The sequence below is a fragment of the Polypterus senegalus genome, chromosome 4 (genome assembly GCF_016835505.1).
Source record: "Polypterus senegalus isolate Bchr_013 chromosome 4, ASM1683550v1, whole genome shotgun sequence".
NCBI classification, from domain to species: Eukaryota; Metazoa; Chordata; class Cladistia; order Polypteriformes; family Polypteridae; genus Polypterus; species Polypterus senegalus.
Window position 1 is genome coordinate 61,259,777 of NC_053157.1, and position 25,750 is coordinate 61,285,526.

The window sequence follows — 25,750 nt, forward strand, 5'->3', positions numbered from 1 at the left end:
AGATTACTAATGTTGCTAATGGCTACAACTGCTTTAAATAACTTATTTTTAATTTATAGTTCGCATATGACTGCAAAACCCCATTTCCAGTAGGCATTACTCCAGTGTCCTAATATTAAACTTGCTTAGTATATCCTTAATTACCCTTTTTTAAATGCTATTGATTATTACAGAAAACTTTGTAACAGTGTTAGCACAACTGAACCCTGATATGTCCACCAAAACAAGTAAATTGTCTTTTCTTGGGTTGCAAGGTACTGGCGCTCCCTAAAGTTTGTTACTGGACAAAATGAAAAAGCTTTCTCAAGAAACTGGTCAGTGTACAATTGGTTTGTGAAATGAAAGCAACTTTTGACATTTACCATTCATCTATAAATATAACATTAAAATATTAGAGCTGTGTTACATAATGTTCAGAAATTATTTAGTATGATTACATTATTATTTCTTAAAAACCTTTATTATTTTTATTAATTTTATGTGCAGATAAAAATGGCTTTAACTCTTTTTCTTTATTTCCTTAAAGTATACCACATTCTCCTTTTTTTTTTTTTTTTAGATTCCAGTTCCTTTGTAATACTTTATGGTTGCTACAAGTAAAAAAAATTCTTACTACATGATTATATAACAGACATACACCAAGTCAAAGGTGTCTAATGTTTTTTTTGTTTTTTCTGTCCTCCCTGGCCATCAGACTTTACTTTTATTCTATGTTAATTAATATTGCCTAATTTTATTTTTATATTTTGTCTTTTTTCTCTTTCTTCATTCTGTAAAGCACTTTGATCTACATCATTTGTATAAAAATGTGCTATAAATATAAGTTGTTGTTACTGTTGCAATAGACGAGTAACTTACTTAACTTGTAACCAGTAATTTTTTCCAGCACTGTCTTAAAAATATACCTGCTAAACATATTCACAAAAGAAATCTACAAAACAGATGCACTTATCTGTACTAAATCGAGAAAAATGTTTAAATCCTAAATTCACAATATATATTGTACCTACTTATACAACTAGAAACATTCAGTTTTAAATACCTTTTTCATACTTTTCTATAACTTAAAAGATTTTAACAGTCCACAGTTAAAGTTATTTACAATATTTCTTAATAGACAAAATTCTTAATATTCTATACTGACCTGATTAATTTCATCAACCACTCGAAAAGGGCAGCGGTTCAACTCCTGCAGGGCCATTAAATAGAGTATTGTAGAAACACTACGCTCTCCTCCACTCTGATGAAATGGGTTGAGCTCATGTAGCTGAGTGTTACTACGAAACTTTACTCGAATGCGGATTCCATACTTGTCGTATTCCTCCTAAAAAAAAAAAAGCTAACAGCAATAATAGTAATAAACCATAAAATACTTTGCTATTATTTTGCATTGAAAAAATTAGCTGGAACATATATCATTCCATCCATCCACCCATCCATCTTCTAAATCAATTAATCCAGAGCAAGATCTGGAAAAGCTGGAGCCTGTCCAAACAAGCATCAGTCACAAGGCAGGAACAATCCATGTACAAGATAGGATTAACACAAACACACAAATATTTGGGGCCAATCCACCATCCTGCAGGTCTTTGGATTGTGGAAGGAAACTGGAGAACCTGGAGGAAACCCATGAGGACTTGAGGAGGACATGCAAACACCATACACACCGGGGATTTGAACCCTGATCTTCTTGTATGTGCCATTGAAAAAAAAAGTATATATTTTACATATTAATTCTTAAAACCCATGCACAATTCTAGCAACCAAAATAATGGAATATATTGGTTTAATCATTTAGAAGTTAAGTATTACTTGCCTCATTTTCTGAGTGAAGGTCCACTTCTCCAGCACACTGCATAGAGCGAAAAAATTCAGCAAACTTTTCATTAATTTGATCAACTAGCTCTTTAAGAGGGTTTAGCCATCTTTCTTTCACCTACAAAAGAGTATATACACATTATATGCAGCAAGTAATAAAGTGAAATTAAAATTTTATGCACATATTGTTATATAATTTATTGTGCGTTCACAAAGTATTCAGACTACTTCACATTTTGCAAATTTTTATGCTGCAGCCCAGTGCTAAAATCATTTTAATTATTTTTTTCTGCACATCAAGCAACACTCAGTAACCCTTAAGTGAAAAAGCAAGACTTCACACATTGTTGCAAGCTTATTAAAAAAAAAAAATTAAATATTACACAGACATAAGTATTCAGATCCTTTGCTATAATTCTTGAAATTTGGTGAATCAGGTGAATTCCATTCTATTGATCGTCACAGAGATGTTTCTACACTCTTTTTGCTGTCAACCTGTGAAAATTCACATGATTGGGCTTATCTATATAAGGTCCCACAGCTGAAAATGTGAATCAGAGCAAAACCTAAGGCATGAGGTTGAAGAAATTGCCTGCAGAACTTATAGACAGAACTGTTTCAAAGTAAAGATCTGGGGAAGGCTACAATAAAATTCCCGTAGTGCTGAAGGCTCCCAAGATCACAGTTGCTGTCATAAATCTTAAACAAAGAAAGTTTGGAACAACCATGGCAGTTCCTAGGACTGGCCATTAGGCCAAACTGAGCAATAATGGGGAAGGGCCACAGTAAGAGAGAGGACCAAGAACCTAAAGTTGTAAAGAGATGGGTGAAACCTCTGTACAAGGAAAACCATCAGTGCAACACTCACTGTTACACCTTGCCTGATGAAGTAGCCTTAGCTGTCTCAAAAGCTTGCATTTGTAATCTATTTAGTTAGCCAATAAAAGGTGTAATTTCACTCTACTTTCTCCTGTATCAATTTATGGCTAACACGCTACTGCTATGCAACACTCCACTAATTCATTGTTTATGAGAAAGCGGCCAGACAGAAGCCTCTCCTTAGTAAAAGAACTGGAAGTCTGCTTGGGAGTATGCAAAAAGGCATCTAAAGGACTCTCAGATTGTGAGAAACAAGACTGTCTGGTCTGATGAAATTAGGAACAAACTATTTGGTCTCAATGCTAAGCATTACATCTGGGGGAGACCAGGCACTGTTCATCATCTGCATAATAATATTCTAACAGAGAAACGTGGGGGTTGCAGCATTGAACTGTGGAAATGTTTTCAGCAGCAGGGACTGGAAGACTACTCAGCATTGAGGGAAAGCTAAACTGAGCAAAGTTCAGACATATACTTAATGAAAACCTGCTGCAAAGCGATCTGTGCTTCAAATGGGGCCAAAGGTTCACCTTCCAACATGACAAACACCCTAAATACTTAGAGCCAAGACTTGAACCCAATTGAACATCCCTGGAGAGATATGAAAATAGTTTTTTACCACCAATCTACATCCAGCCTGTCAGAGTTTCAGAAGATCTGCAGAGAAGAATGGCAAAAAATCCCCAAATCCAGGTGTGTAAAGCTGATAAAGGTGCTTCAACTAAGCACCGAGTAAAGAATCTTAACACTTCTGTCGATGTAATAGTTTAGTTTTTATCTTTAATGAATTCGGCAAAAAATTCTAAAATCCTATTTTCACCTTGTCATTCTGGGGTACCGAGTGTTGGGGAAATTGAAACGATTTTAGCACAAGGATGTAACGTAGCAATATGTATTAAAAAAAAAAAAGTGAAGGGGTCTGAAAATATTCTAAATCCACTGTGAAGTTACTGCTGTGCAAAAATATTCAAATTTAAATTAGCTTTTTTGTTTTCCCAAGTTTATTTTGAAACATTGTTTGAAACAATACAACATTATGCAGACAGTAAATAACTTGTGCCAAAGCGCAGTCAGTTTGTCACGTTATAACTTAGTTCTAGTTTTTTAATCATGTGTTAAATTCAATGCTTTTGAGTAAGGGCATTTTTGTTTGCCTTTGTGTTTCATTTCATTCATGTGGTAATCTCATCCAATACACGACACAAGACCATATTTCATACCGACAGTATTTTGGCCTGTCATTTGTGTGTGTGTATATACACACACACCTCAGTACACACACACAAGACTGGTTTATTATTATAACACTTAACCAAACAGTCAGCTGGATGAAGCGTCTTTTGAAACACATTGCTGCTACAGTCATCGCTGCAGAGATATTCCAATTTGAAAGAGCCAACTAATCATTAACCACTAATTTTATGCATCTTCTTATCTAAAAATTCTAAACAGTGAAGGGCCAGATTCATAAGTTCATCTGTCTGAACAAATACCACCTGCAAGTTTTGCCCTTTAAAAAGCATTGCTTTTCTGCTAATCATGACAATATCAGTGTACTTGAAAAAGAGCTGACTATGGACTTGTCACTCTATCATTGCTTATTTTACTAAAACACAAATACAGTCAGCCATTTATAATATTTTATATGATAAAACAGTATGATTTACCAAGTTACTGCCAAAAGATCACATCAACAACTCAATTACTGAACATTTAATAAATATTAGTGTTGAAACTGTCCCTAACCTATAAACATTGTATAGTATGAATTATGGAATTAGTAGATACCTGAGAAATATTTTCCTTATAATCATCTAATTCCTTTTTCTTTTCTTCTAATTCTCTGGTTAGACTCTGTATTTCTTGGGTCCTTTTTGTATATTCTTCAACAACCTGGAAAATTAACACGTGTTCTGTTAGCTACTGCCATTTGTCTATGTAATACTATACTTTCTTCCTGCCAAATAAAAAAAATCATAAGACTCCACACAATGAATATAAGGCAATCAAACAAGTGAGTTTAAGTGCTACTCAAGAACATGACATATTTAAATGAAAGAAAAAAAAAATCTACATAGTCACAGATAAGAAAATAAGATTTCTGTAGATGATGACACAACACTTCCAAGACACACAAATATGCTGTCTCATTTCCAGGTTATGTTATAATCTTAAATTTTACAATAGCATTTGCAGGTTCCTTTTTTAAAATATCATTTTATTGGAAAGGCTTTTCCTTTGTTCTCAGATGTTTTTATAAATTATCACTTTACATGCTTAAGTCTAACAGTTTATGTTTAAATTATGTATGATCTTTTCCTTAATATGTCATGGTATTTTGAATGTACTACTAGGTTAGTTTTAGTACTGCTGCCTATAACATTTATTGCCCATATACTGTCTTTGAACATATACACACCGAAGCATTCAGTCCAGTAAAACAAGCTGCTCTAGATTGCTCTTCATTAATCATAGCATCAATTTCGTCTAAAGTATTTGGAAGTCGCAGAAATCCCTGAAAAAAGTAAAGACAAAGAAAAAACAGGATTACATTAACTTTTAATAGCCACAGACCTTAGCATAGTTGTCAAGAGGGCTGAATACAACATAAAACAGGCACCATCAAATGAGTTGAGTGGACAATATAATGGCAAAAAAAGTAAAGTTAGTTCCTCACAGAACTTTGGACTTTGTATGCTTTCTACATATTTGCATGACTTTTCAAAAGACAAGACAGCACACATCTGAATTCCTCATGTCTGAATATGTACATGACTGTGTAGTAGTAGCTCATCAATGAATAGTGTCCAGCCTTCAAACCATTCCTTATAATACAGATTCTGATTTAACAAAATCTTTAAATCTGTCAAAAGGAAAACAAAATTGAATTAAAGTTGTTTAAATTTTTGTTTGGAAAGTGAAGGACAAAAAACAAAAGGAGAATCGTTAAAATTAAGAGAAAATGTTAGCAAATCATGGACTATGGAAAATAACTTTAACTCATTTCATATAGTCTCAACACAAAGATATTCAGATCCTGCAAAGTTAACACATTTTCTTGCTTTCACTTTTTTATTTTTAAAAATTTCAACCTAGAGAATATATTTATCATACAGTAAATATTTTGCAACCTAACTCAGTTGCAAACAAAAACAAATACAACACACACGTTTGGTGTACAAGTATTCAAAGTCCAATAATCTGAAGTTAATTCAGTACAAAACAAAATCATAATATATAATCAGATGATCTGCCAGGAGAAGGCTCAAAGAAATTGCCCCCAACACAACTGTCACCCACTCCGATTTTATAATTGCAAAAAAGTTTTGTTAGTAGATGGCAGTGAGCTGGCAACTAACATAATGATTTAATAGAAAGAAAAAAAAAAACAGACTTTGACACTTTTACATGAGCATATACCCTGTACATGTTTCCATGGAATGAAACAAATGGCGCTTATAATATGCAGAATGAAAATCACAATATCCATCTATATATATATAATTCACTAAGGCAAGACACCCATGGAAAGCACGGATTCACTAAGCCGCCGGCAAGTAAGACACCTATGGTGCACGCAGGAAGGAGCCACGCCCACCAACTCCAAGACCACTGGATCCGACGACAACTCGCAGAGCCACACCCACCAACTCGGACACGACGACACAGAAAAATTGGTGTAATTTATATTCGTCTTGTCGTTGAGGCTACATGCACCTCCGAGCCACGTTGACTGTTCATAGAGGCATGTTTCTCGCGGAGGTGAATCGCTGTATGCAGCGTGTGAAACGGTTTGCGAGGGGTATCCCATGGGATCCTTAAAACAATCCTTTACAACTGAGGTTAAAACACAATGAAGTGAGCAGTCTTTAAAAGCTGACCGCACAGAACAATGAAAAGTCTACGTGAGTCACAGGTGCGTCTGGACTGTGCAAAGACGACAACAACTCAAGTGGCAAGGTGGAGGTGGGCACATGAACAGGCAGTGCATACTGAACGAGAAATCAGCAGACTAGCATGACGGCGGGAGCGGAATGGAAGTCCTTCTCCTCTCCTCCCGTTCCTCCCTCCGTGCCTGAGCGCCGTCCACCCCCATCCCTCTGTCTGGGAAGAGAAGGCGCGATGGCGGTCTGCCAGTTTTCAGTGTCAGACGATTGTGTGTTGGTTCGTTCCGTGCATTGTTACAATGTTGCTTTTCTTGCTGATTTATTACAATACCGATTTTTCAAATTTTATTTTCTCCCTGTGCTTAAAAATCATTAAAAAACCGGCCTGATTATGCGGCGTATGATACACCGCGGGTTGGCTAGTTCTATCTATTTGTGCTAAATCAACACAGCCTTATTTGTGAGGCTAACATCCTTACAATGTGGTTAATTGACCGGGGTATGGTGAATCCATAGCTTTCACCAATCTTTTTTTTAATCTCAGCAGCTAATCTTAACACATTGTAGAACATGATCTTTAAAACCTCCCGGTGAACAAACAGTACTTCTGTGCATTTTGATTTTATCTGTGCTGAAACGCTAATGAAGCAAAAGGCGGCATCGATAAAAATGGAGTAGCAGTATGTTCACTTGAAGGTACTGAAGTTTACACTGTGCAGCTTTTCAGCAAAGAACAGACCCCTTCTAAGGCTGGTTCCTGTCTTGTACACAGTGTTGCCAGGACGGACACTGGTTCAGTACATCTGCCAATGACAGTGTCAAGTGAGTAACTGGTTGTAGGGATTTTATTTAGATCTTACTCTAATTAGTGCTTTTTCAAAGTTACAGAATCTTTGCACTGACACCTATCATATGCAGGTGTAGAAAAACAAACACACAAAGGTAAAAAGCAGCATGATTTTTCAACTGATTGCCTTGTTTTGCAAAAAACTATATATTGGCTGATACAAAGGAATTAAGGAATTAAGCAAACATGTAGCTGGCAACACAAAGCCAAACACCTATGCTAACAGAATCTGGCACAGGTTCATTAAAAACAGCACAAAGATAGCAATAGAGATAAGATTTGATCTAAGCCTTATGGAACTGCATCTTTGCAGTGCTAACATCTGCATGAAACCACATTTCAATTGTCAATTAATGAATCGAAATTTTATTTTTGAAGATATATTTACAAATTAATGTATTACAATTGATTTTTTCTTGTGTATTATTTATGGTTATATGTTTAATAGTGGATGATTTTAAAACATTGCAATAGAAGGGTTAACCTGAATGCCTGTCCATAATACTTAACAAAAGATAAACATGACCCCGCTTTGCCATCAAAGCACAAAAATTACATCATTAAATTTGGGCCCACAAATATTGCTGCACACATGAAACTGGTACTTTAAATTCACAGATATAGCTATTCAGCAATTTATTAGTAATCCAATTTAATATGATTTACATGAATTCTTGCAGTTCCTGTGCAGTAACTGGTACAGAGGTCAGACTTGATATTTGTCACAGAGACCGTATTTAAGATAATATTCAAATTGCTTGGTAAAATTTTCTATAAATCTTTAGAAAAAAGGTAAAATGGATTTGTTTTAAATATTCAGATCTGAATCAGAATTCTTTAACAATGGCTATTTTGACACAAATAAATAGTCAAAGCTATTATTACAATAGATGAAGGTTCCACAAAACATTGTAGTAAGGGGTCAAATTATACTTATGTAAGTAGGTTGTTTTTTTATTTGCAGAAAGACAATTTATTTCAAAGCAAATAAACTTCCGTTTAAGCAATATATTATCTGGGTAAAAAGAAATCTTGACGTATAATTTTAATAAAGCAAAAAAAGTGAAAAGTTCTAATAGTGATCAGAATCATGCTTTTTTGATCATTTTTTATATATATATATATATATATATATATATATATATATATATATATATATATATATATATATATATATATATATATATAGAGTGTGAAAACTATTTGCCCCTTCCTGATTTCTTATTCTTTGCATGTTTGTCACACAAAATGTTTCTGATCATCAAACACATTTAACCATTAGTCAAATATAACACAAGTAAAAACAAAATGCAGTTTTTAAATGATGGTTTTTATTATTTAGGGAGAAAAAAAAATCCAAACCTTCATGACCCTGTGTGAAAAAGTAATTGCCCCCTTGTTAAAAATAACCTAACTGTGGTGTATCACACCTGAGTTCAATTTCCGTAGCCACCCCCAGGCCTGATTACTGCCACACCTGTTTCAATCAAGAAATCACTTAAATAGGAGCTGCCTGACACAGAGAAGTAGACCAAAAGCACCTCAAAAGCTAGACATCATGCCAAGATCCAAAGAAATTCAGGAACAAATGAGAACAGAAGTAATTGAGATCAATCAGTCTGGTAAAGGTTATAAAGCCATTTCTAAAGCTTTGGGACTCCAGCTTAACCACAGTGAGAGCCATTATCCACAAATGGCAAAAACATGGAACAGTGAACCTTCCCAGGAGTGGCCGGCCGACCAAAATTACCCCAAGAGCGCAGAGACGACTCATCCGAGAGGTCACAAAAGACCCCAGGACAACGTCTAAAGAACTGCAGGCCTCACTTGCCTCAATTAAGGTCAGTGTTCATGACTCCACCATAAGAAAGAGACTGGGCAAAACGGCCTGCATGGCAGATTTCCAAGACGCAAACCACGGTTAAGCAAAAAGAACATTAGGGCTCGTCTCAATTTTGCTAAGAAACATCTCAATGATTGCCAAGACTTTTGAGAAAATACCTTGTGGACTGATGAGACAAAAGTTGAACTTTTGGAAGGCAAATGTCCCGTTACATCTGGCATAAAAGGAACACAGCATTTCAGAAAAACAACATCATACCAACAGTAAAATATGGTGGTGGTAGTGTGATGGTCTGGGGTAGTTTTGCTCCTTCAGGACCTGGAAGGCTTGCTGTGATAGATGGAACCATGAATTCTACTGTCTACCAAAAAATCCTGAAGGAGAATGTCCGGCCATCTGTTCGTCAACTCAAGCTGAAGCGATCTTGGGTGCTGTAACAGGACAATGACCCAAAACACACCAGCAAATCCACCTCTGAATGGCTGAATAAAAACAAAATGAAGACTTTGGAGTGGCCTAGTCAAAGTCCTGACCTGAATTCAATTGAGATGTTATGGCATGACCTTAAAAAGGCAGTTCATGCTAGAAAACCCTCAAATAAAGCTGAATTACAACAATTCTGCAAAGATGAGTGGGCCAAAATTCCTCCAGAGCGCTGTAAAAGACTCATTGCAAGTTATCGCAAACGCTTGATTGCAGTTATTGCTGCTAAGGGTGACCCAACCAGTTATTAGGTTCAGGGGGCAATTACTTTTCACACAGGGCCATGTAGGTTTGGATTTTTTTCTCCCTAAATAATAAAAACCATCATTTATAAACTGCATTTTGTGTTTACTTGTGTTATATTTGACTAATGGTTAAATGTGTTTGATGATCAGAAACATTTTGTGTGACAAACATGCAAAAGAATAAGAAATCAGGAAGGGGGCAAATAGTTTTTCACACCACTGTATATATATACTATAGCTGGCTTGCAAGCAACTAATATTTTGTTCATTTTATGAGACCACCTGTACCTTTAAGAAATCTGAGCACTGTAAAAGCATTTTTGTGTTATAAATTAAGATTTCAGATATTGACCAGAATTGTCTCTACTCCTTCACAGAGGACACATTTCAATAAAAAAAAAAAAAGAAGTATGTTTAAGTTGGTTTTAGCAACCATTCTAATAAGACATCTTTCCCACTACCTAATCTGTTTGAACATTAAGTTTGGAATGAGTGTGTATGATGTAAGTGCAATTTGTTTTCAGAAAGCCATGTGCTTTAACTGCTGTTCAGTGTAAGTCAGCATGAATGCGAGAAGTGAGCACACCATGGCATATACAGACAAACTGTGAGAAATATCCCAGTGGCAGACCAACATACAAAATCAAATATTATCACCTGTGAATTACTTTAACAGATAATAAAGAAAGCTGCTATGTGTTTCTGTAAAGACAACACATTGCACATCTGGGTCATTTTTACATTGAGTTATTAAAAAAAAAAAAAAAAAGGGACCAGCTAGAATAAATGTATGAAAATGTACAAGTGGCCAGGATATCTAAGCATGTGACAACAAAAATATAATATTTATTAAAAATAATTAAATAATAATTTGCAGGTAGTGAAACATGAGCATTGAAAAGAAGCACATTCAACAATGTGTTTTCAATAATACACGTTCTGAAAAGCACTTCCAGTTTGTGATATGCACAAAGATTCATGAAAGCTGAATTTTCTTGTTGCCGTTCCTCTGACTAGACTTACAAGAGAAAATATCTTTAAAAACTGGTAATGTAAAAGCAAAAACTAAAAAGCCAAATATACTTATAAAACAACATTCAAAGCAAAACTATTTAAAAGGGTATGAAAACCCAAAATATGCTGAAGAAAAATATCTGCTATTGTCCATTCCAACCTGGATAAGCAGCATCTGAACCTGAACAATAAAACAAGTGCAATTGTGTTTGTAATTTAGTGAAAACAATAATGCTATTCCACTTAGGTACAAGTTCCTGCATTATAACAAATGCTGCTTAAAGTAAGTTAGTTTAAAAAAGGGGAAATCATTAATTTGAAATTTGATTATTGATTAAGTTTCAGTGTTTTAATGATGGAACAATGCTGCTATCTAATGGATCTAGGGTACCAAGTTTAAATACCATGCCCAGTCATCATCTATGTGAAGTCTGCATATTCTCCATGTTTTATTGTGTGTTTACCTCCCTGTACTCCATTATTCCCCTAACATTCCCATGTGCTGGTTTGGTTGATTGGTGATTCCAAACTAAGACTGTGTGAGTATGAATGTGGTTAAGAACATTAAGTGGACCCTAGGATACACTAGCATCTAGTCATGTGCTGTGGTGATAGGCTCTCAAAGACCTAAAACTGGATTAATGAGGTTTAAGAATGTCCACTTCTCTTTGAAACAATAATTTTAAGCTTACTATTCAGATTGGAGCTTTGCATGAGACAATTATAATATAGTGCCTGGAAATCATACGATTTTTCTGTCAACTGGCCAGAAAAAAAAAAAAAATCACAATCAGTTAACTTCTTATTTGTAAGAGTGTGAGCACTTCTGAAAGACTGCAAATTTATTTCAGACTTTTAAGACAAGAAAGTATTGCTTTTTGTCAACAGTAACTTGCTCATGATATTCCTTCATGCAAATTGTTTTACAAGTAGATCTGTAAGAATGTATCTGATTTTGCACACAAATTATCAATATTTTCCTCTTCATATCTACTTTAAGGTAGAGGTAATTTCTACATTTATTTTCATTGTGAATTTATCAAAATCTCACAACTTTCGTCTTCTTCACGATAACCTTGTCTGTAACCATACGACTGGTTTATCTGTAAATGTGACATAATTCATTACCTCACTTGCTGTTTTCAATTCTTTTGGTTATTCTACCCTATTTCTTCAATCATCAGAATCACTGAAAATATTAATAATGCCTTGTCCTGTGTACTACTGTTTGCTATTAGTCTCTTGAATACAATTCTTTTTTTGATTATTGCTATTAGTTTCTCTTCCTATACTCTTTCAAAACCTGCCCCATATCTACATTTAATTTCAGTGGGTTGGGAGCATGCACTGATAGCGCTTTGCCGCAACCACCTGGATTGGGACCCAAATTTCAGTAGCTATGGGAAAAAATAGTGACAAACTGTCAAGACATTGGAAGAAATTTAAAATAATTTCATAACAACAAACCACTTAACTCTAGATTGTTATTTCTTATTCACCTGTTTCAAAACACTCTCAAGATCCCAAAGGTGATACTCTAAGATACACTGCTTGGCAACTTGTTTTATGTATTTAGGGATCCAGGTGAAGCAATTACTAACATTTACGTACAATATACACTTGACCATTGTTAATCTACTGTATGTCCTCTATAGGAAAGTAAAAAATTCTAAATCTATGTATTAAAAAAAAAGAATCCTACATAAAGTCCTTATTTCTTTGTTGTTGTTGGGGACTGACAACTCTTTAAATGTTTTAACATGGAGTAAAACGCACAAGATCATTTCAAGAAAGAAAATAACAGAATTGTTTTCATAAAAAAATACTAATGAACAGTTTGAAATCACTTCAGTTTTCCTTTTTTTTGGGCTGGTGCCTCCTGAGTTGCTGGTACAAGAAAACCTCCACACATAATATACTGTTTGATTCATCTTCATGTCTAACTATGAAAGACGTTGAGGTTTTTGGGGACCCCATTATTTTTGTCCCCCACAGACCCTCTTTTTCAGAGTAAACCGATAGGTATTTTCATCAAAAATGTTCAGAAAGACTTGAAGTTGTTCATGTTATATCAACTGACCCCAGGGGTTCATCCACTAATGGGATATGAGGGGTCAAATTTACTCCTTTTCACAAAACCTAAAACAAAAGGGAGTTTATAATATAAGCATGTGGAGGGTTGCTGAACCACAAATATGGTAATATTTTTAACATTTAGTTTTTCAGTGGTTAAGAGCCACTTCCAGAAGGTTAAACATTGCAAATTTCAAACATAATCATATGGGGTATCATTTTAGACTATTTTAAGGTCAGTGATTATGAATATGATGCTAATCTTGATCCTTTACCATGGATGTAGCCTTTATGGACCTCTGTGAGGGTGGAAAATGACAAATTTCTATTACAGTACAGAATATTTAGACTTTAAACTCTAAAATGAGGACATTTTCATATTGCAAATACCTAACACAATTATTCTTGATTAAAATGTGCTTCTACCTCTTTAAGTAAATAATTACACTTCTTTTGAACACCCTGAATTTTAGACGAAGATTATTTATTAATAAAAGAAGAGTTATAGAAGAAGAATTTTTGAGTATATCAAACTGAAGCAGGAAAGCCCACACTAAATTGTACTTATGAACAAATAGCACCTTTGAGTCTTAAGTTATCTTTTCATTTCCATTCATGTAACAAAGACTTTAAAAAGTCTATATTCATACAACACAAATATAAGATTACTTTCTGAAAGTTAGGTAAACAATAATTACCAAAAAACACTGATATGTGCCCATACTATATGCTGAAGATAATGCTTTTGCTTTCTATACTTTTTTGCCATTATCCTGTGTTTCCATGCATATAATGTGGTTCAACTAGGCCTTGTAAATGCAGCAATGTCATAGTAAAATAAGTAATCATAAATCTGAAATATTCAAAACACAATTTACTGATGGATACTTACAGACTGAAGTTCTTCAGGAACTTCTTTCTGCGCTGGGTCCATATTGCAAGCACGCTTTGCCTTTTCCAACAACATCTTGCATTTTTGTACCAGCTCCTGTTTCCTTTTTTCCAGTTCATTATATTTTTTCTGATTGGGGGAAAAAAAATTATATCCAGATGCATGATCAAGTTACGACAATAGTATTAAAGACAAAAATGAACAATACACATTACAGATTTTTTTTCAATATATAAATCCAATTTTCTTTTACACTACTAAAAAGGCACTAGCAAAACTGATATTAAAACACTATGGATAAATAAATCAATTTTCGCAGAATCAGACACAAATTATGATGTTAATATGAAAAATATTATATACACAAGGCCCGGTTTTAAGTTTTTCCAATAAAGCAAGCAGTAATGAAACTCACAGCTGACACTGTGGCACAATTATAAGAAACAGTCCATTAAAATAAAATTACCTGATTTCTAAATGAGATGATAGTCTACTTTTAGATAGTCAAACAAATAATTCTACTATGGTAATCACAAATATCTTCAATGGTGCTCAAAGCAAAAGCAATATTCAGTCCTTCATCTATTCTTCCTCCTAGGCCAACTCCTATAACATACACCTACTGACAATTTGCCAGTTATGTCAGTGATAAACTGTTGGCACTGATGTGAAAATGTGAATGAGTGATAACTACATGTCCTTAATCCCTAAAAGAATGGAATTTCCATTTCTGGTAGAATTCCTATCGCAAACATAATTCAAAACATGAAATCAAAGATAATAATTAGAACAAGAAAGCACAAGTTTCAGTATGGAATTCTTAAGTTTAGGATCAGTTCCTCTTTCTGACACAAGATGCCATGAATAGCTCTGACTTTTTTAACCTTGCCAAACTCATCAACATATACAATTATGGCCTAAATTATTGGCATTCCCAGAAAATGCACCATTTCTCCCAGAAAATTGTTGTAATTACAAATGTTTTGGTATACACATGTTTATTTCCTTTATGTGCATTGGAACACCACAAAAAAAAACAGAGAAAAAAATCCAAATCTGACATCATGTCACACAGAACTCCAGAAATGATCCGGACAAAATTATTGGCACCTTTTTAAAATTGTGGGTAAATCATTTTATTTCAAGCAAATGATGCTCGTTTGAACTCACCTGTGGCAAGAAACAGGTACTGGAAATATAGCAATCACGCCGGAAGCCAGTTAAAATGGAGAAAAGTTGACTCAACCTTTCTGTTGTGTGTCTGAGTGTGCCACACTAAGCATGGACAACAGAAAGAAGAGCAGAGAATTGTCTGAGGACTTGAGAACAAAAATTGTGGAAAAATAACAATCTCAAAGCTACAGGTCCATCTCCAGAGATCTTCATGTTCCTTTGTCCACTGTGAGCAACATAATCAAGAAGCGGCTTCTGACCGCTACAGATTTTGGCGAGCCGGGTAGGAGCCAGGGTTATTTACGACACCTTCTAGTGCGACTTCACTAACACCCTTTCAGAAGCATGTCTGTTGTAAGCGCAATGCAGGGCGAGGAACTTGAACTTAGTGAACCGCTGGTTGATGTGCGTCCGCTGCCTAGGCCGCGTCACGTTACGGTCAGAGCCCCTCTCGAGGAGGAGTTGAGCCTGCTGGATACCCTGTGTGTCTCCAGCCCGGAGCAGCCCGAGATCGGCGAGGGACAGCTTCTGCAAGACCTGACGTTGCGCCTAGAACAGCTAGACACGCGGGTTGATGACATCACCCGCAGTTTTCTAAATCGTGATGAAACTGTCCATGATCTTATCGATGCCACGGCCGCCCGAAGCCGGAGAGGCGGTTGTGAGGGTGCAGCGTCTGGAGCAGTCCTTCGCGAAGTGTGCAGCGCCTGGAAGCCAATATGAGAAAGGAGATCAGGAGGCAGGTGCAAGAGAGCTGGCGTGCCGTCACGCAGCCACTGGGGCAGTCGACTCCTGTAACGGGAGTGAGGAACGACTGGGGACAGTCGGCCTTGTCCGTTGCGGTACCGCGGATGGAGTTTCCAAGGCTGGCCCCTCAGTGTGCACCCACGGGCATTGTCGACTTTGTAGAGGAGGTCGACATGTTCGTGGAGCTGCATCCTCTGAGTGGAGACGAGCTGCGGGGATTCCTGAACACGGCACTCAGCGGGCCGGCAAGCTCTTGGTGGTTTGCTGAGCGGCACAAGTAGAACTCCTGGGCGGAGTTTCGCTGCTTTCCTGAATGCGATCCTCTCTGACGAATACCAGGCGCTGTTGGAAGAAAAGCTCCGGACCTTTGTGCAAAAACCATCGCAGAGCCTCCGGGACTTTGTCTTTGAATTCCGTGCGTTGTGTCTGAAGTGGCGATCTGACATGCGTGAGGAAGAGATATTGCGACGTGTCCTTGATGCATGTGACCCTCGGGTGGCTGCTACTCTGAGGGGGTTGGAAATCGGTCGATGAGTTGGTGAAGGTGGGGTCCCGAGTGGAAAAGGATTGGGCGGCTATCGGGCTTAGTGGGTCTCGAAAGGGTCCCATGTCTCGAGATGTCCCCTGTCCAAACCACGAGGGAAAGCCCCAGTGGATCCCGGGCCGATCTCACCTTGGTGCAAGCCACCTTGCCCCTCTTAGTGGTGCCCATACAAGTGCGGGTGTCACTGGAGAGGCAGTCGAGATACAGGGAGCACTTATACCCTTATGAAATACAGCTTGTGGGAAAAGCTTAAAGTGCCTCATGAGCAGTTAAGGGAAAGTGCAAAAGTAAAATTCTTTCTTGCGGATGGAAGGGCGACGGGCAAAGGGCAGGGTTCCCATGAGGTTCTGCTTACATGAGACACACTGGGAGACAGAAGTTTACATCCTGGAAGATGACCATCTGTCAATGCCCTTGTTACTGGGAATGGACTCTCTGGTGTCGGTAGGTCTTACCATCCATCTGTCGCGCTGGAGTATGAGTTGCCGGGGGGTGGAGTCCATCGGTTTGGGACGAAGGCTCAAAGTAATCTGGTTTGGCCTAACTTGTGTTATTACCTCGCGCAGTTGGTGGACAGCCCAGCCCAGTAGAGAAGGCTATTCTTGAACAGCCGGAGCTCGTTCAGCCGCTGCTTAGGAGGTGGCACTCTGTGTGGACGGACAAATTGGGTCGGACTGAGGTGGTGTGTCACCACATTCACACAGTCGACCCTGTCCCTGTTCGGCACAGAGCTTACAGAGTGTCGCCTCTGAAAAGAGGAATAATCAAGGAGTGGGTCGACCAGATGTTGGCGGATGGGGTCATTGAGCCTTCCACCTCGCCTTGGGCTAGCCCTGCGGTGCTCGCTCAGAAGGCCGACGGGACCTACCATTCTGTGTTGACTATCGGGAGCTGAACAAGAAGACCTTAGATGACGCTTACCCCATGCCCCTCATTCATGACATCTTGGAGTCTTTGCATGGGGCAGTGGTTTTCAGCTCCCTTGATCTGAAGTCCGGTATTGGCAGGTGAGGATGGGGAAGAGTAGTATGGAGAAGACTGCCGTCATCACCCGGAGGGGTTGTTCCAGTTTCGGTGATGCCCTTTGGACTTAAAACGCTGGGCGCCATTCCAACGGCTTATGGAGCAGGTCCTCCGGGACTCATTGGAAAGACCTGTTTCGTGTATATTGATGACATCATCGTATTCTCCCCATCTGTCTCACAACATCTGAAGGACCTTGATCACATCTTCCAGCGACTGCAGAAGGCTCATCTGACACTCAACACCGCAAGTGTAGATTTCTACAGGACCATCTAAACTTCCTCGCCATTTGGTGTCGGCAGACGGGTCCGGTAGACCCAAAGAAAATTAAGTCCATCTTGGACTACCCAGCCCCAGGAGGTAAAAAGTCTCCAGCGCTTCCTGGGGATGGCTGGGTGGTTCCACAAATTTGTGCATGGGTTTGCCGACATCGCTGCCCCTTTGTTCCAGCTGCTGAGGAAGGGATCCCCCTGGGAGTGGTCACCAACGTGACAGGACTCCTTTGAAAGACTTAAACAGGCATTGATATCTCCTCCAGTCCTGGCACAGCCTGATCCCAAATTAACCTTTCAGGTCCACACAGACGCAAGTGACCTCGGCTCGGCCGTTCTTGCTCAAACTAATCAAGGAGAAGAGAAGTGGTGGCCTATGCTTCACGGTCACTGAAGGGCACCGATATAATTATTCCACCACCGAGAAGGAATGCCTCGCTGTCGTGTGGGCCGTGGAAAAGTGGCGTCACTTCCTGGAGGGACATCCTTTGAAGTCTACACCGACCATAGGGCTCTGACCTGGGCATTCAATTGCCCAAGACCACGCCTAGGCTAACAAGGTGGGTTTTGCGCCTCCAACAGTTCACGCTCAGGGTGTGCTATCGGAAGGGTTGTGCTAATGTGGTGCCCGATGCCTTATCCCGGTGCACGAGCCCGCACCGATGGTATGTGCGGTATCGGTCTCTAACCCTTGGCCTGATCTTCCCCTGAACATGCAGGAAATTGTTCACTCTCAAGCAGCCAGTCCTGTGTGTCAGGGGTTGAGAGAGGGCTCAGGGGGGAGGTCTGACCGCATACATTATAGGGAACTTCAAGGGGCACTCTATCGCTGTGTTCCAACAAAAGACCGGGTTACCATTATCAGTTGGTAGTGCCCGAGACATACGTGCCCAAGTTCCTACAGTATTACCATGACAGCCCGATCGGTGGTCACCTTGGACGTACTAAGACACTGTTTAAAATCTTGGAGGTGGCATGGTGGCCGACGATACGCAAAGACGTCTGGTCCCATGTCCAGACTTGTACCACCTGTCAGCAATACAAAACCCCACCTGGTCTCCCCTCAGGACAGCTCCAGCCAGTAACCATCACTACCCCGGGGGAGAGCCTAGGCGTGGACCTAATGGGACCATTACCCACTAGTAAGGACCGGAAGACCTACCTGATGGTGGTTGTGGACTATTTTACCCGATGGGTGGAGCTATTCCCCATGGCTAATGCCACAGCCAAGAAGATATGTTCCACCCTGAAGGATGAGATCTTTACCCGATGGGGGTGCCAAGAACATCATCTCAGACCGGGGCCCGCAGTTTACCAGCTCAGAGGCCGAAGAATTTTGGAAGCAATGGGGGGTGGTTCACCTGAAGACAACAGCGTACCATCCCCAATCTTAATCGCACTGAGCGGGTGAACCGGACCCTGAAGACAATGATTGCATCCATCGTCGGAGACCATCATCAGGATTGGACACGGTGGCTGCCTGAGCTGCGGTTCGCATTGAACACGGCGGTGCACAAGGTTACGGGTGAGACCCCTGCATTGTTAGCTTTAGGCAGACAGCTAAACGGTCCACTAGAGAGGATAATTAATCATAAACCACCCAATCCAGACACCTCAATACATGATCATTTGCAAACACTACAACTTATCACACAACAGGTAAAGGAGAGGATGGTGAGGTCCCAGTCCAGACAATCTCAGTCGTACAACCGGAGACATAAGCCTGTGCAATTCTCAGTTGGGGAGAAAGTCTGGATCAGGACTCATCCCCTCTCCAAAGCCTCCGATAAATTCACAGCTAAACTGGCTCGAAGTGGTTCGCCGGCAACTATACTCCAAAAGAAAGGACCAGTGACCTATGCGGTAGAGTGGGGATTGCCGGGGACGAAGAAAGTAGACACTGTTAACATCGCTAACCTCAAGCCTTGGTTCGCCATACACCACGGCCTGGGGAGGGGGATTGTAGCAGTGCTACCATTGGTTAGAACTGCATCTCCCAGCAGTCCTTGCAGGGCTGTTGGGGGCAAAGGTGGCCAGACGGGTTCAAAAGGAGGGCAGGGGACGAAGAGAGGAAAAAAGTTTTGTTCTTGTTTATTTGGTGCTTGTTATAACTGTTGAACTGCCTGTCGTTGTCTGCCATATATCATCGTGTCCTGGATTGTATTGTTTGTTGGGGTCTGGTTATCATTTGTCTAACTGTTTACTGTTACTGAGGACGCTGTCTGGATTATTTGGCTTTCACGGAAGAAGGAGCGCTCCTGAACCATTCATCTGTCAACTTACTTCAGCAACTACCGGTAGGACTGTGTTTTTCCATTTCCCTCGCTTCATTCAAATCACTGGACATAACTTCACCGCTATTATTTCATACATGGACTTTACTGCGTGTTTGTCGTGTTTATCTGTTAATTGTAATATCGCCGAAGGGATCAGGGGTGGTATTATTGTTTTCATTTAGTTAATTTAATTTCATTATACTTTTTTATCGTTTAAAGTTCCCAGTGCGTTTTCTTTGTCTCTGTAGTGTGTGTGTGTGTGGGTCGTGCCAAGGCTGGGGTTGTCCCTGGTAATCCTCATATAAAATAAATAAATCACCGTCTTCCACGACGGTGTGAATCTTAGCGGCTTCTGACCGCTACACAGTGTCAGCTCGAACTATCTGTCGACATCTGAACGAAATGAAGCGCTATGGCAAGATAGCCAGGAGGACCGCACTGCTAACACAGAAACATAAAAAAGCCAGACTGGAGTTTGCCGATATGTACTTGAGGAAGCCAAAAATCCTTCAGGGCGAACGTCTTGTGGACAGATGAGACCAAGGTAGAGCTTTTTGGTAAAGCTCATCATTCTACTGTTTACAGAAAACGGAATGAGGCCTACGAAGAAAAGAACACAGTACCTACAGTCAAACATGGTGGAGGCTCTAAGATATTTTGGGGATGTTTTGCTGCCTCTGGCACTGGATGCTTTGACTGTGCGCAAGGCATCATGAAACCTGAAGACTACCAAAAGATATTGGGGCACAATGTAGGGCCCAGTGTCAGAAAGCTGGGTCTGCGTCAGGGTTTTCCAGCAGGACAATGACCCAAACATAAATCTAAAAGCACCCAGAAATGGTTGAAGACAACGCGCTGGAGAGTTCTGAAGTGGCCAGCAATGAGTCCAGATCTAAATCCGATTGAACACTTATGGAGAGATAACTTGATTTCAGTTATTTTTTCAAAAGGGCGTGCAACCAAATATTAAGTTGAGGGTGCCAATAATTTTGTGCAGCCCGATTTTTGAGTTTTGTGAGAAATGATGTCAGATTTGGTTTTTTTTTTCTCCGTTTTACTGTGTTGTTCCAATGCACATAAAGGAAATAAACATGTGTATACCAAAACATTTGTAATTGCAACAATTTTCTGGGAGAAATGGTGCATTTTCTGGGAAAATTCCAGGGGTGCAGATAATTTCGGCCATGACTGTACGGCATATCTGTATAGAAAGTATGGCATTTCCTAGGATGCAACAACAGGTAGCCTTTCTAAAAATTTCAGTCACAAATAAATATATTAAATCATTAACCTACAGATGGCTTAACATCTGATTTATACAGCACCATAGTGGAAGCACTATCATCACTGTCATGGCAGAAGGCTTAATAGCCTTGCTCAAATTTCTTATATTATGTTAACACTTGGCAGAATTTGTTTGTTTTTTGGGCATATATATTGCACTTATTATAACCCTTCCCAATTTCTTTCGATAATGGTGTCCTGCTGTGGTGTTTGACAAACTAATTGTAAAACTTGAAGACATAAAAGTGGATGGTAAAAAAATGGTATTACCTGTCACAAACTTTAGTCTTAAACTATAAAGATGGAAGGAGGCCTTTATATTCATTGTACCAGTACAATGAAATTGTAAAAGCTACAACTATAAATGGTGCAAGTACAACAAACAAGGACAAACAATTAATACAAAAAGTACACATCCTATGACAAATAAATACATACATAAAAAATATGGGAGGTAAATTACTATCCACTAAAGTAATCTTTGTACATAGAGGGGAAAGAAAATTCTAACATTTCAATGAGTTTTTAGAATTTAAAATTCTGATGGTTGTTTTTACACACACAAATGAATAAACAAACTATATTATACTAGCCGAAGCCCGCCATAGCATACAGCGGTGTAAGAACAGGAACGGAAAACGGTGAGAAAGGAATTCAGTATAACAAATGCTTAGGAAACCACCGTCGCAGTATAACGAAAATAACAAGGAGAGAAACCAATGCCAATGGTCGAGAGAGTACCTTCCTGTAGCAGGCTACAGAAAACATAGACATATATAGACGCCGCATTCACTGTGTTGCTCAGTCGACACGATAAGTCAGCGCGTCCGCCCTATTACGAGTGGTAAAAGTGCCATTTAAACTAATAATGGTAGACGTGGAAACCGGGTTTTCTGATGAAAAAACAATAATGTTTTAACACTAGAATTACCAGAGCCTACGAAAAAACTCGTAGATCCGTCCCACCTTAAATCGCTCCTTAAAACCGTTCTCACCTCTCCGCCAGCCTCCTTTGTCCTGTAAATGTGTCACGCACGGCAACTGTAACCGTCCTCTCGAGTCCAGCAACAACTCACCAAACACAACCTCAGTCACTTTTGTCTGTGCAAAAGTCTACATGCACCTCTGAGCCACGTTAACTTTACACCGCATGCAAGACAGAGAGCCACGATCGCCAACTCACAGAGCCCCGCCCACCAACTCTAAGACCATGGGATACGCACACCTTTAGTGTATAAATTGTTATAAATAATTGCATGTAAACAATTCGCCAAAATCTGTTGTATGTAAACAATACTGTTTAACACTAGAATTACCAGAGCCTACGAAAAAACTCGTAGATCCGTCCCACCTTAAATCGCTCCTTAAAACCGTTCTCACCTCTCCGCCAGCCTCCTTTGTCCTGTAAATGTGCCGATAAAAACAAACTGCAAGCAGCCAGCTATTCCATCCCCCCACCGACTCAGAACGTGCACGAACTTCTCCGAGCTCATGCCTCGATTATCTGGGAGTGAAGTGGAGGTTTAGAGTGGAAATAATAGATTGTTATTTGGAACACACGCATTTCATGTGTGTTCCGTTTCTACAGTGATCTGTGTAAACACAATGTTAAAACAGAATCTTTTTCATATTTTAGTAATAAATGTTACAAATGTAGACATAAACTATAAAATGTGTGAAGCCTGACAGCCAAAGAGCAAATAAACACTTTCATAAAAGGTTCAAGAGCTTTACAACAGCTTCCTTGGCATACTGGTAAGATTTCGTCACTTAGAGCGCAGCAGACTTGCTGTACTTCAAGAGATCCGAGTTCGATTCCCCGCTGGGGACAAAATGTATTTATTTTTAACCTTCGCCGTTCTGCCTGCCTGAACTCCCTGTCTATCTATATAGTAATAACAGTAATTTTATTATTATATAGGAGCTTCCCTGTCTGCCTATCATATAGTGCCTTTCCTTCCTACCTATCTACAGTATATATCTATCCCCTTAGTTGTTTTTTATATATCTATTATACAGTGCCTTCCCTGTTTATTTATTGATCTAGTGCCTTCTCTGCCTGTCTGTCTGTCTAATTGCATATAGCGCTGAACTTACTGCTTTGTACTATTCTGTCCTCTGCATGTCCTGGAGTACAAAAGAAACACCACCATACAGCAACATGTGCGAACTGGCAAGATAGGGGAAAAAACATGCGGTCACTGATTACAAACAGTAAGATGAATGAAAGAGACAATATATGTAAAATATCATCGATAGTACATGTATTATTTGAAACAACAGCATCAGATCGGTTTGAATATGCCCGATCTGACGCTGTTCGTTTTCAAATAATATTGCATGTACTGTGCGTTGAAACTGCTGCACTGAATAAGCTGACTCCTTCTGTAACAGCGTCAGCGTATTCAAACCCGATCTGACGCTGTTCGTTTTCAAATAATATTGCATGTACTGAACTATTTTAGAATAAAAACATACATTTGATTTCAGTCAGTCTGTAAGAGCCACTGTAAATGCATGATAATTGTAAAGGTTAGCTTTTTTTTTTTATTTTTTAAATTCAGTTCCATTTTCTCAGTCACGTTCACGACCCCACCCCCCCAATCTGACAATGCTGTTTTCACATAAAGACACGCTATAGCTCGAATGTGATTTATTTGGAGATGCGCTATACTCGAATGTGATTTATTTTGAGATGCGCTATACTCGAATGTTATTTATATAGGAAAGAAAGTACAACGTCAGGTGCTCACTCAGTGTAATAGGAACCATGGCCCAGAGAGATGTGTACACTGCAACAATTACACATGTCGTGAATATAGGAAGGGTGTGTGGGAATTGTTAATATTTGAATGTGATGATTTTATATAGCACGGATCGGAAATCAGCAGTTCTTAGCATTGCACCACGCAAGCTGTCGTATAAACCGCCTACTGTAACTTGATTTATTTTTTCTTCACTTATAGTCTAGAATAAAAGTGCACTTGTTTTGTTATACTTGTACACCAACATATGTTCCTGTGTTTGAGCGACACGGGCATGCTCAAAATGATAGACGTGTAATGCCACGAAAAGTGCACGCAGGCACTTCAGTTCGCAAGCACTGAGAATGCAGTCACAAGTACGCTGCAGAGCTATAGCGCATCTTTATGTGAAAACAGCATTCTCAGATATGGGGGGAGGTCAGGGAAGGATCCTGAACACGACTGAGAGAATGAAAAGTAAATAATAATAATAAAAAAAATTACCTTTACAAGTATCATAAATTACACCGGCTGTTACACACTGAAATCAAATGCATGTTTTTATTCTAAAATAGTAAGAATAAGAGCAGATTACTTCTCAAAACTGAATCGTGTGGGATCGAACTCATGACCTTTTAAATACTAGTCAGCAGCTGATACTATTACGCTACCGTGGCAGCTGTAGTAAGTATGTGTCAATGTGGCATGCTAAGGTGGCTTTTTTCTGCAGTTACATTTTTCAATAAAAGCATACTTGTTCTGTTATTTGTACCTTTTGTGAAAGTGTTTGATATTTGGGCTTCATACATTATATAGTTTATGCTTACATTTTGTCATTTACTACAATAAAATGAAGAGTTGAAAATGAAAAGTTTGTGCACGTTCTAAGTCGTTGGGGGGGATGGAATAGCCGGTAATTGCAGCTTTTCTTTTATCAGCACATGTAGATTAACAAAAGACGCTGGCAGAGAGGTGAGAATGGTTTTAAGAAGGGATTTAAGGTGGGACAGACCTTCAAGTTTTTTCGTAGGCTCTGGTAATTCTAGTGTTAAACAGTATTGTTTACATACAACAGATTTTGGCGAATTGTTTACATGCAATTATTTATAACAATTTATACACTAAAGGTGTGCGTATCCCATGGTCTTAGAGTTGGTGGGCGGGGCTCTGTGAGTTGGCGATCGTGGCTCTCTGTCTTGCATGCGGTGTAAAGTTAACGTGGCTCAGAGGTGCATGTAGACTTTTGCACAGGCAAAAGTGACTGAGGTTGTGTTTGGTGAGTTGTTGCGTGCCTCGAGAGCATCGCTGGACTCGAGAGGACGGTTACAGTTGCCATGCATGGCTCTGTCGTGCGTATCCCATGACGCGGTAGGAGGGTTAGAGATGGCAGGCGGGGTTCTTTCGAGCGTATCCCATGGTCTTAGAGTTGGCGGGCGGGGCTCTGCCTTTCTTGCGCTCAGTGTCTTGCATGTCCTTAGTGAATTATATATATAGACTAGCAAAATACCCGCGCTTTGCAGCGTCGAAGTACTGCCTTAAAATTTTTATTAAGAAGAAAATTAAACCTTTTAAACTGAGGAAAATATACCAATAACTATTTGTTAAGGATCTCTTTGTATACCACATTGTGAGTTCGGCCCTCCGGTTGTAATATGACCAAGCTGTGCGCTGAGCTTACTCTTGAGCATGCAACGTACAGTTGGCCA

At 39.2% G+C, this 25,750-nt stretch overlaps 1 protein-coding gene across 1 annotated transcript in view; it reads right to left on the minus strand.

Annotated features, from left to right (window-relative positions):
• The window catches only part of smc5 (structural maintenance of chromosomes 5), a 128,179-nt gene that overhangs the window by 13,579 nt on the left and 88,850 nt on the right, over positions 1-25,750 (minus strand). Inside the window, exons 18-22 of the mRNA XM_039750738.1 lie at positions 13,982-14,110; positions 5,117-5,212; positions 4,486-4,590; positions 1,817-1,936; positions 1,145-1,324 (exon numbers count right to left, since the gene is read on the minus strand). Coding sequence (XP_039606672.1) covers positions 1,145-1,324; positions 1,817-1,936; positions 4,486-4,590; positions 5,117-5,212; positions 13,982-14,110 — 630 coding nt within the window. The remainder of the gene's footprint in view (positions 1-1,144; positions 1,325-1,816; positions 1,937-4,485; positions 4,591-5,116; positions 5,213-13,981; positions 14,111-25,750) is intronic.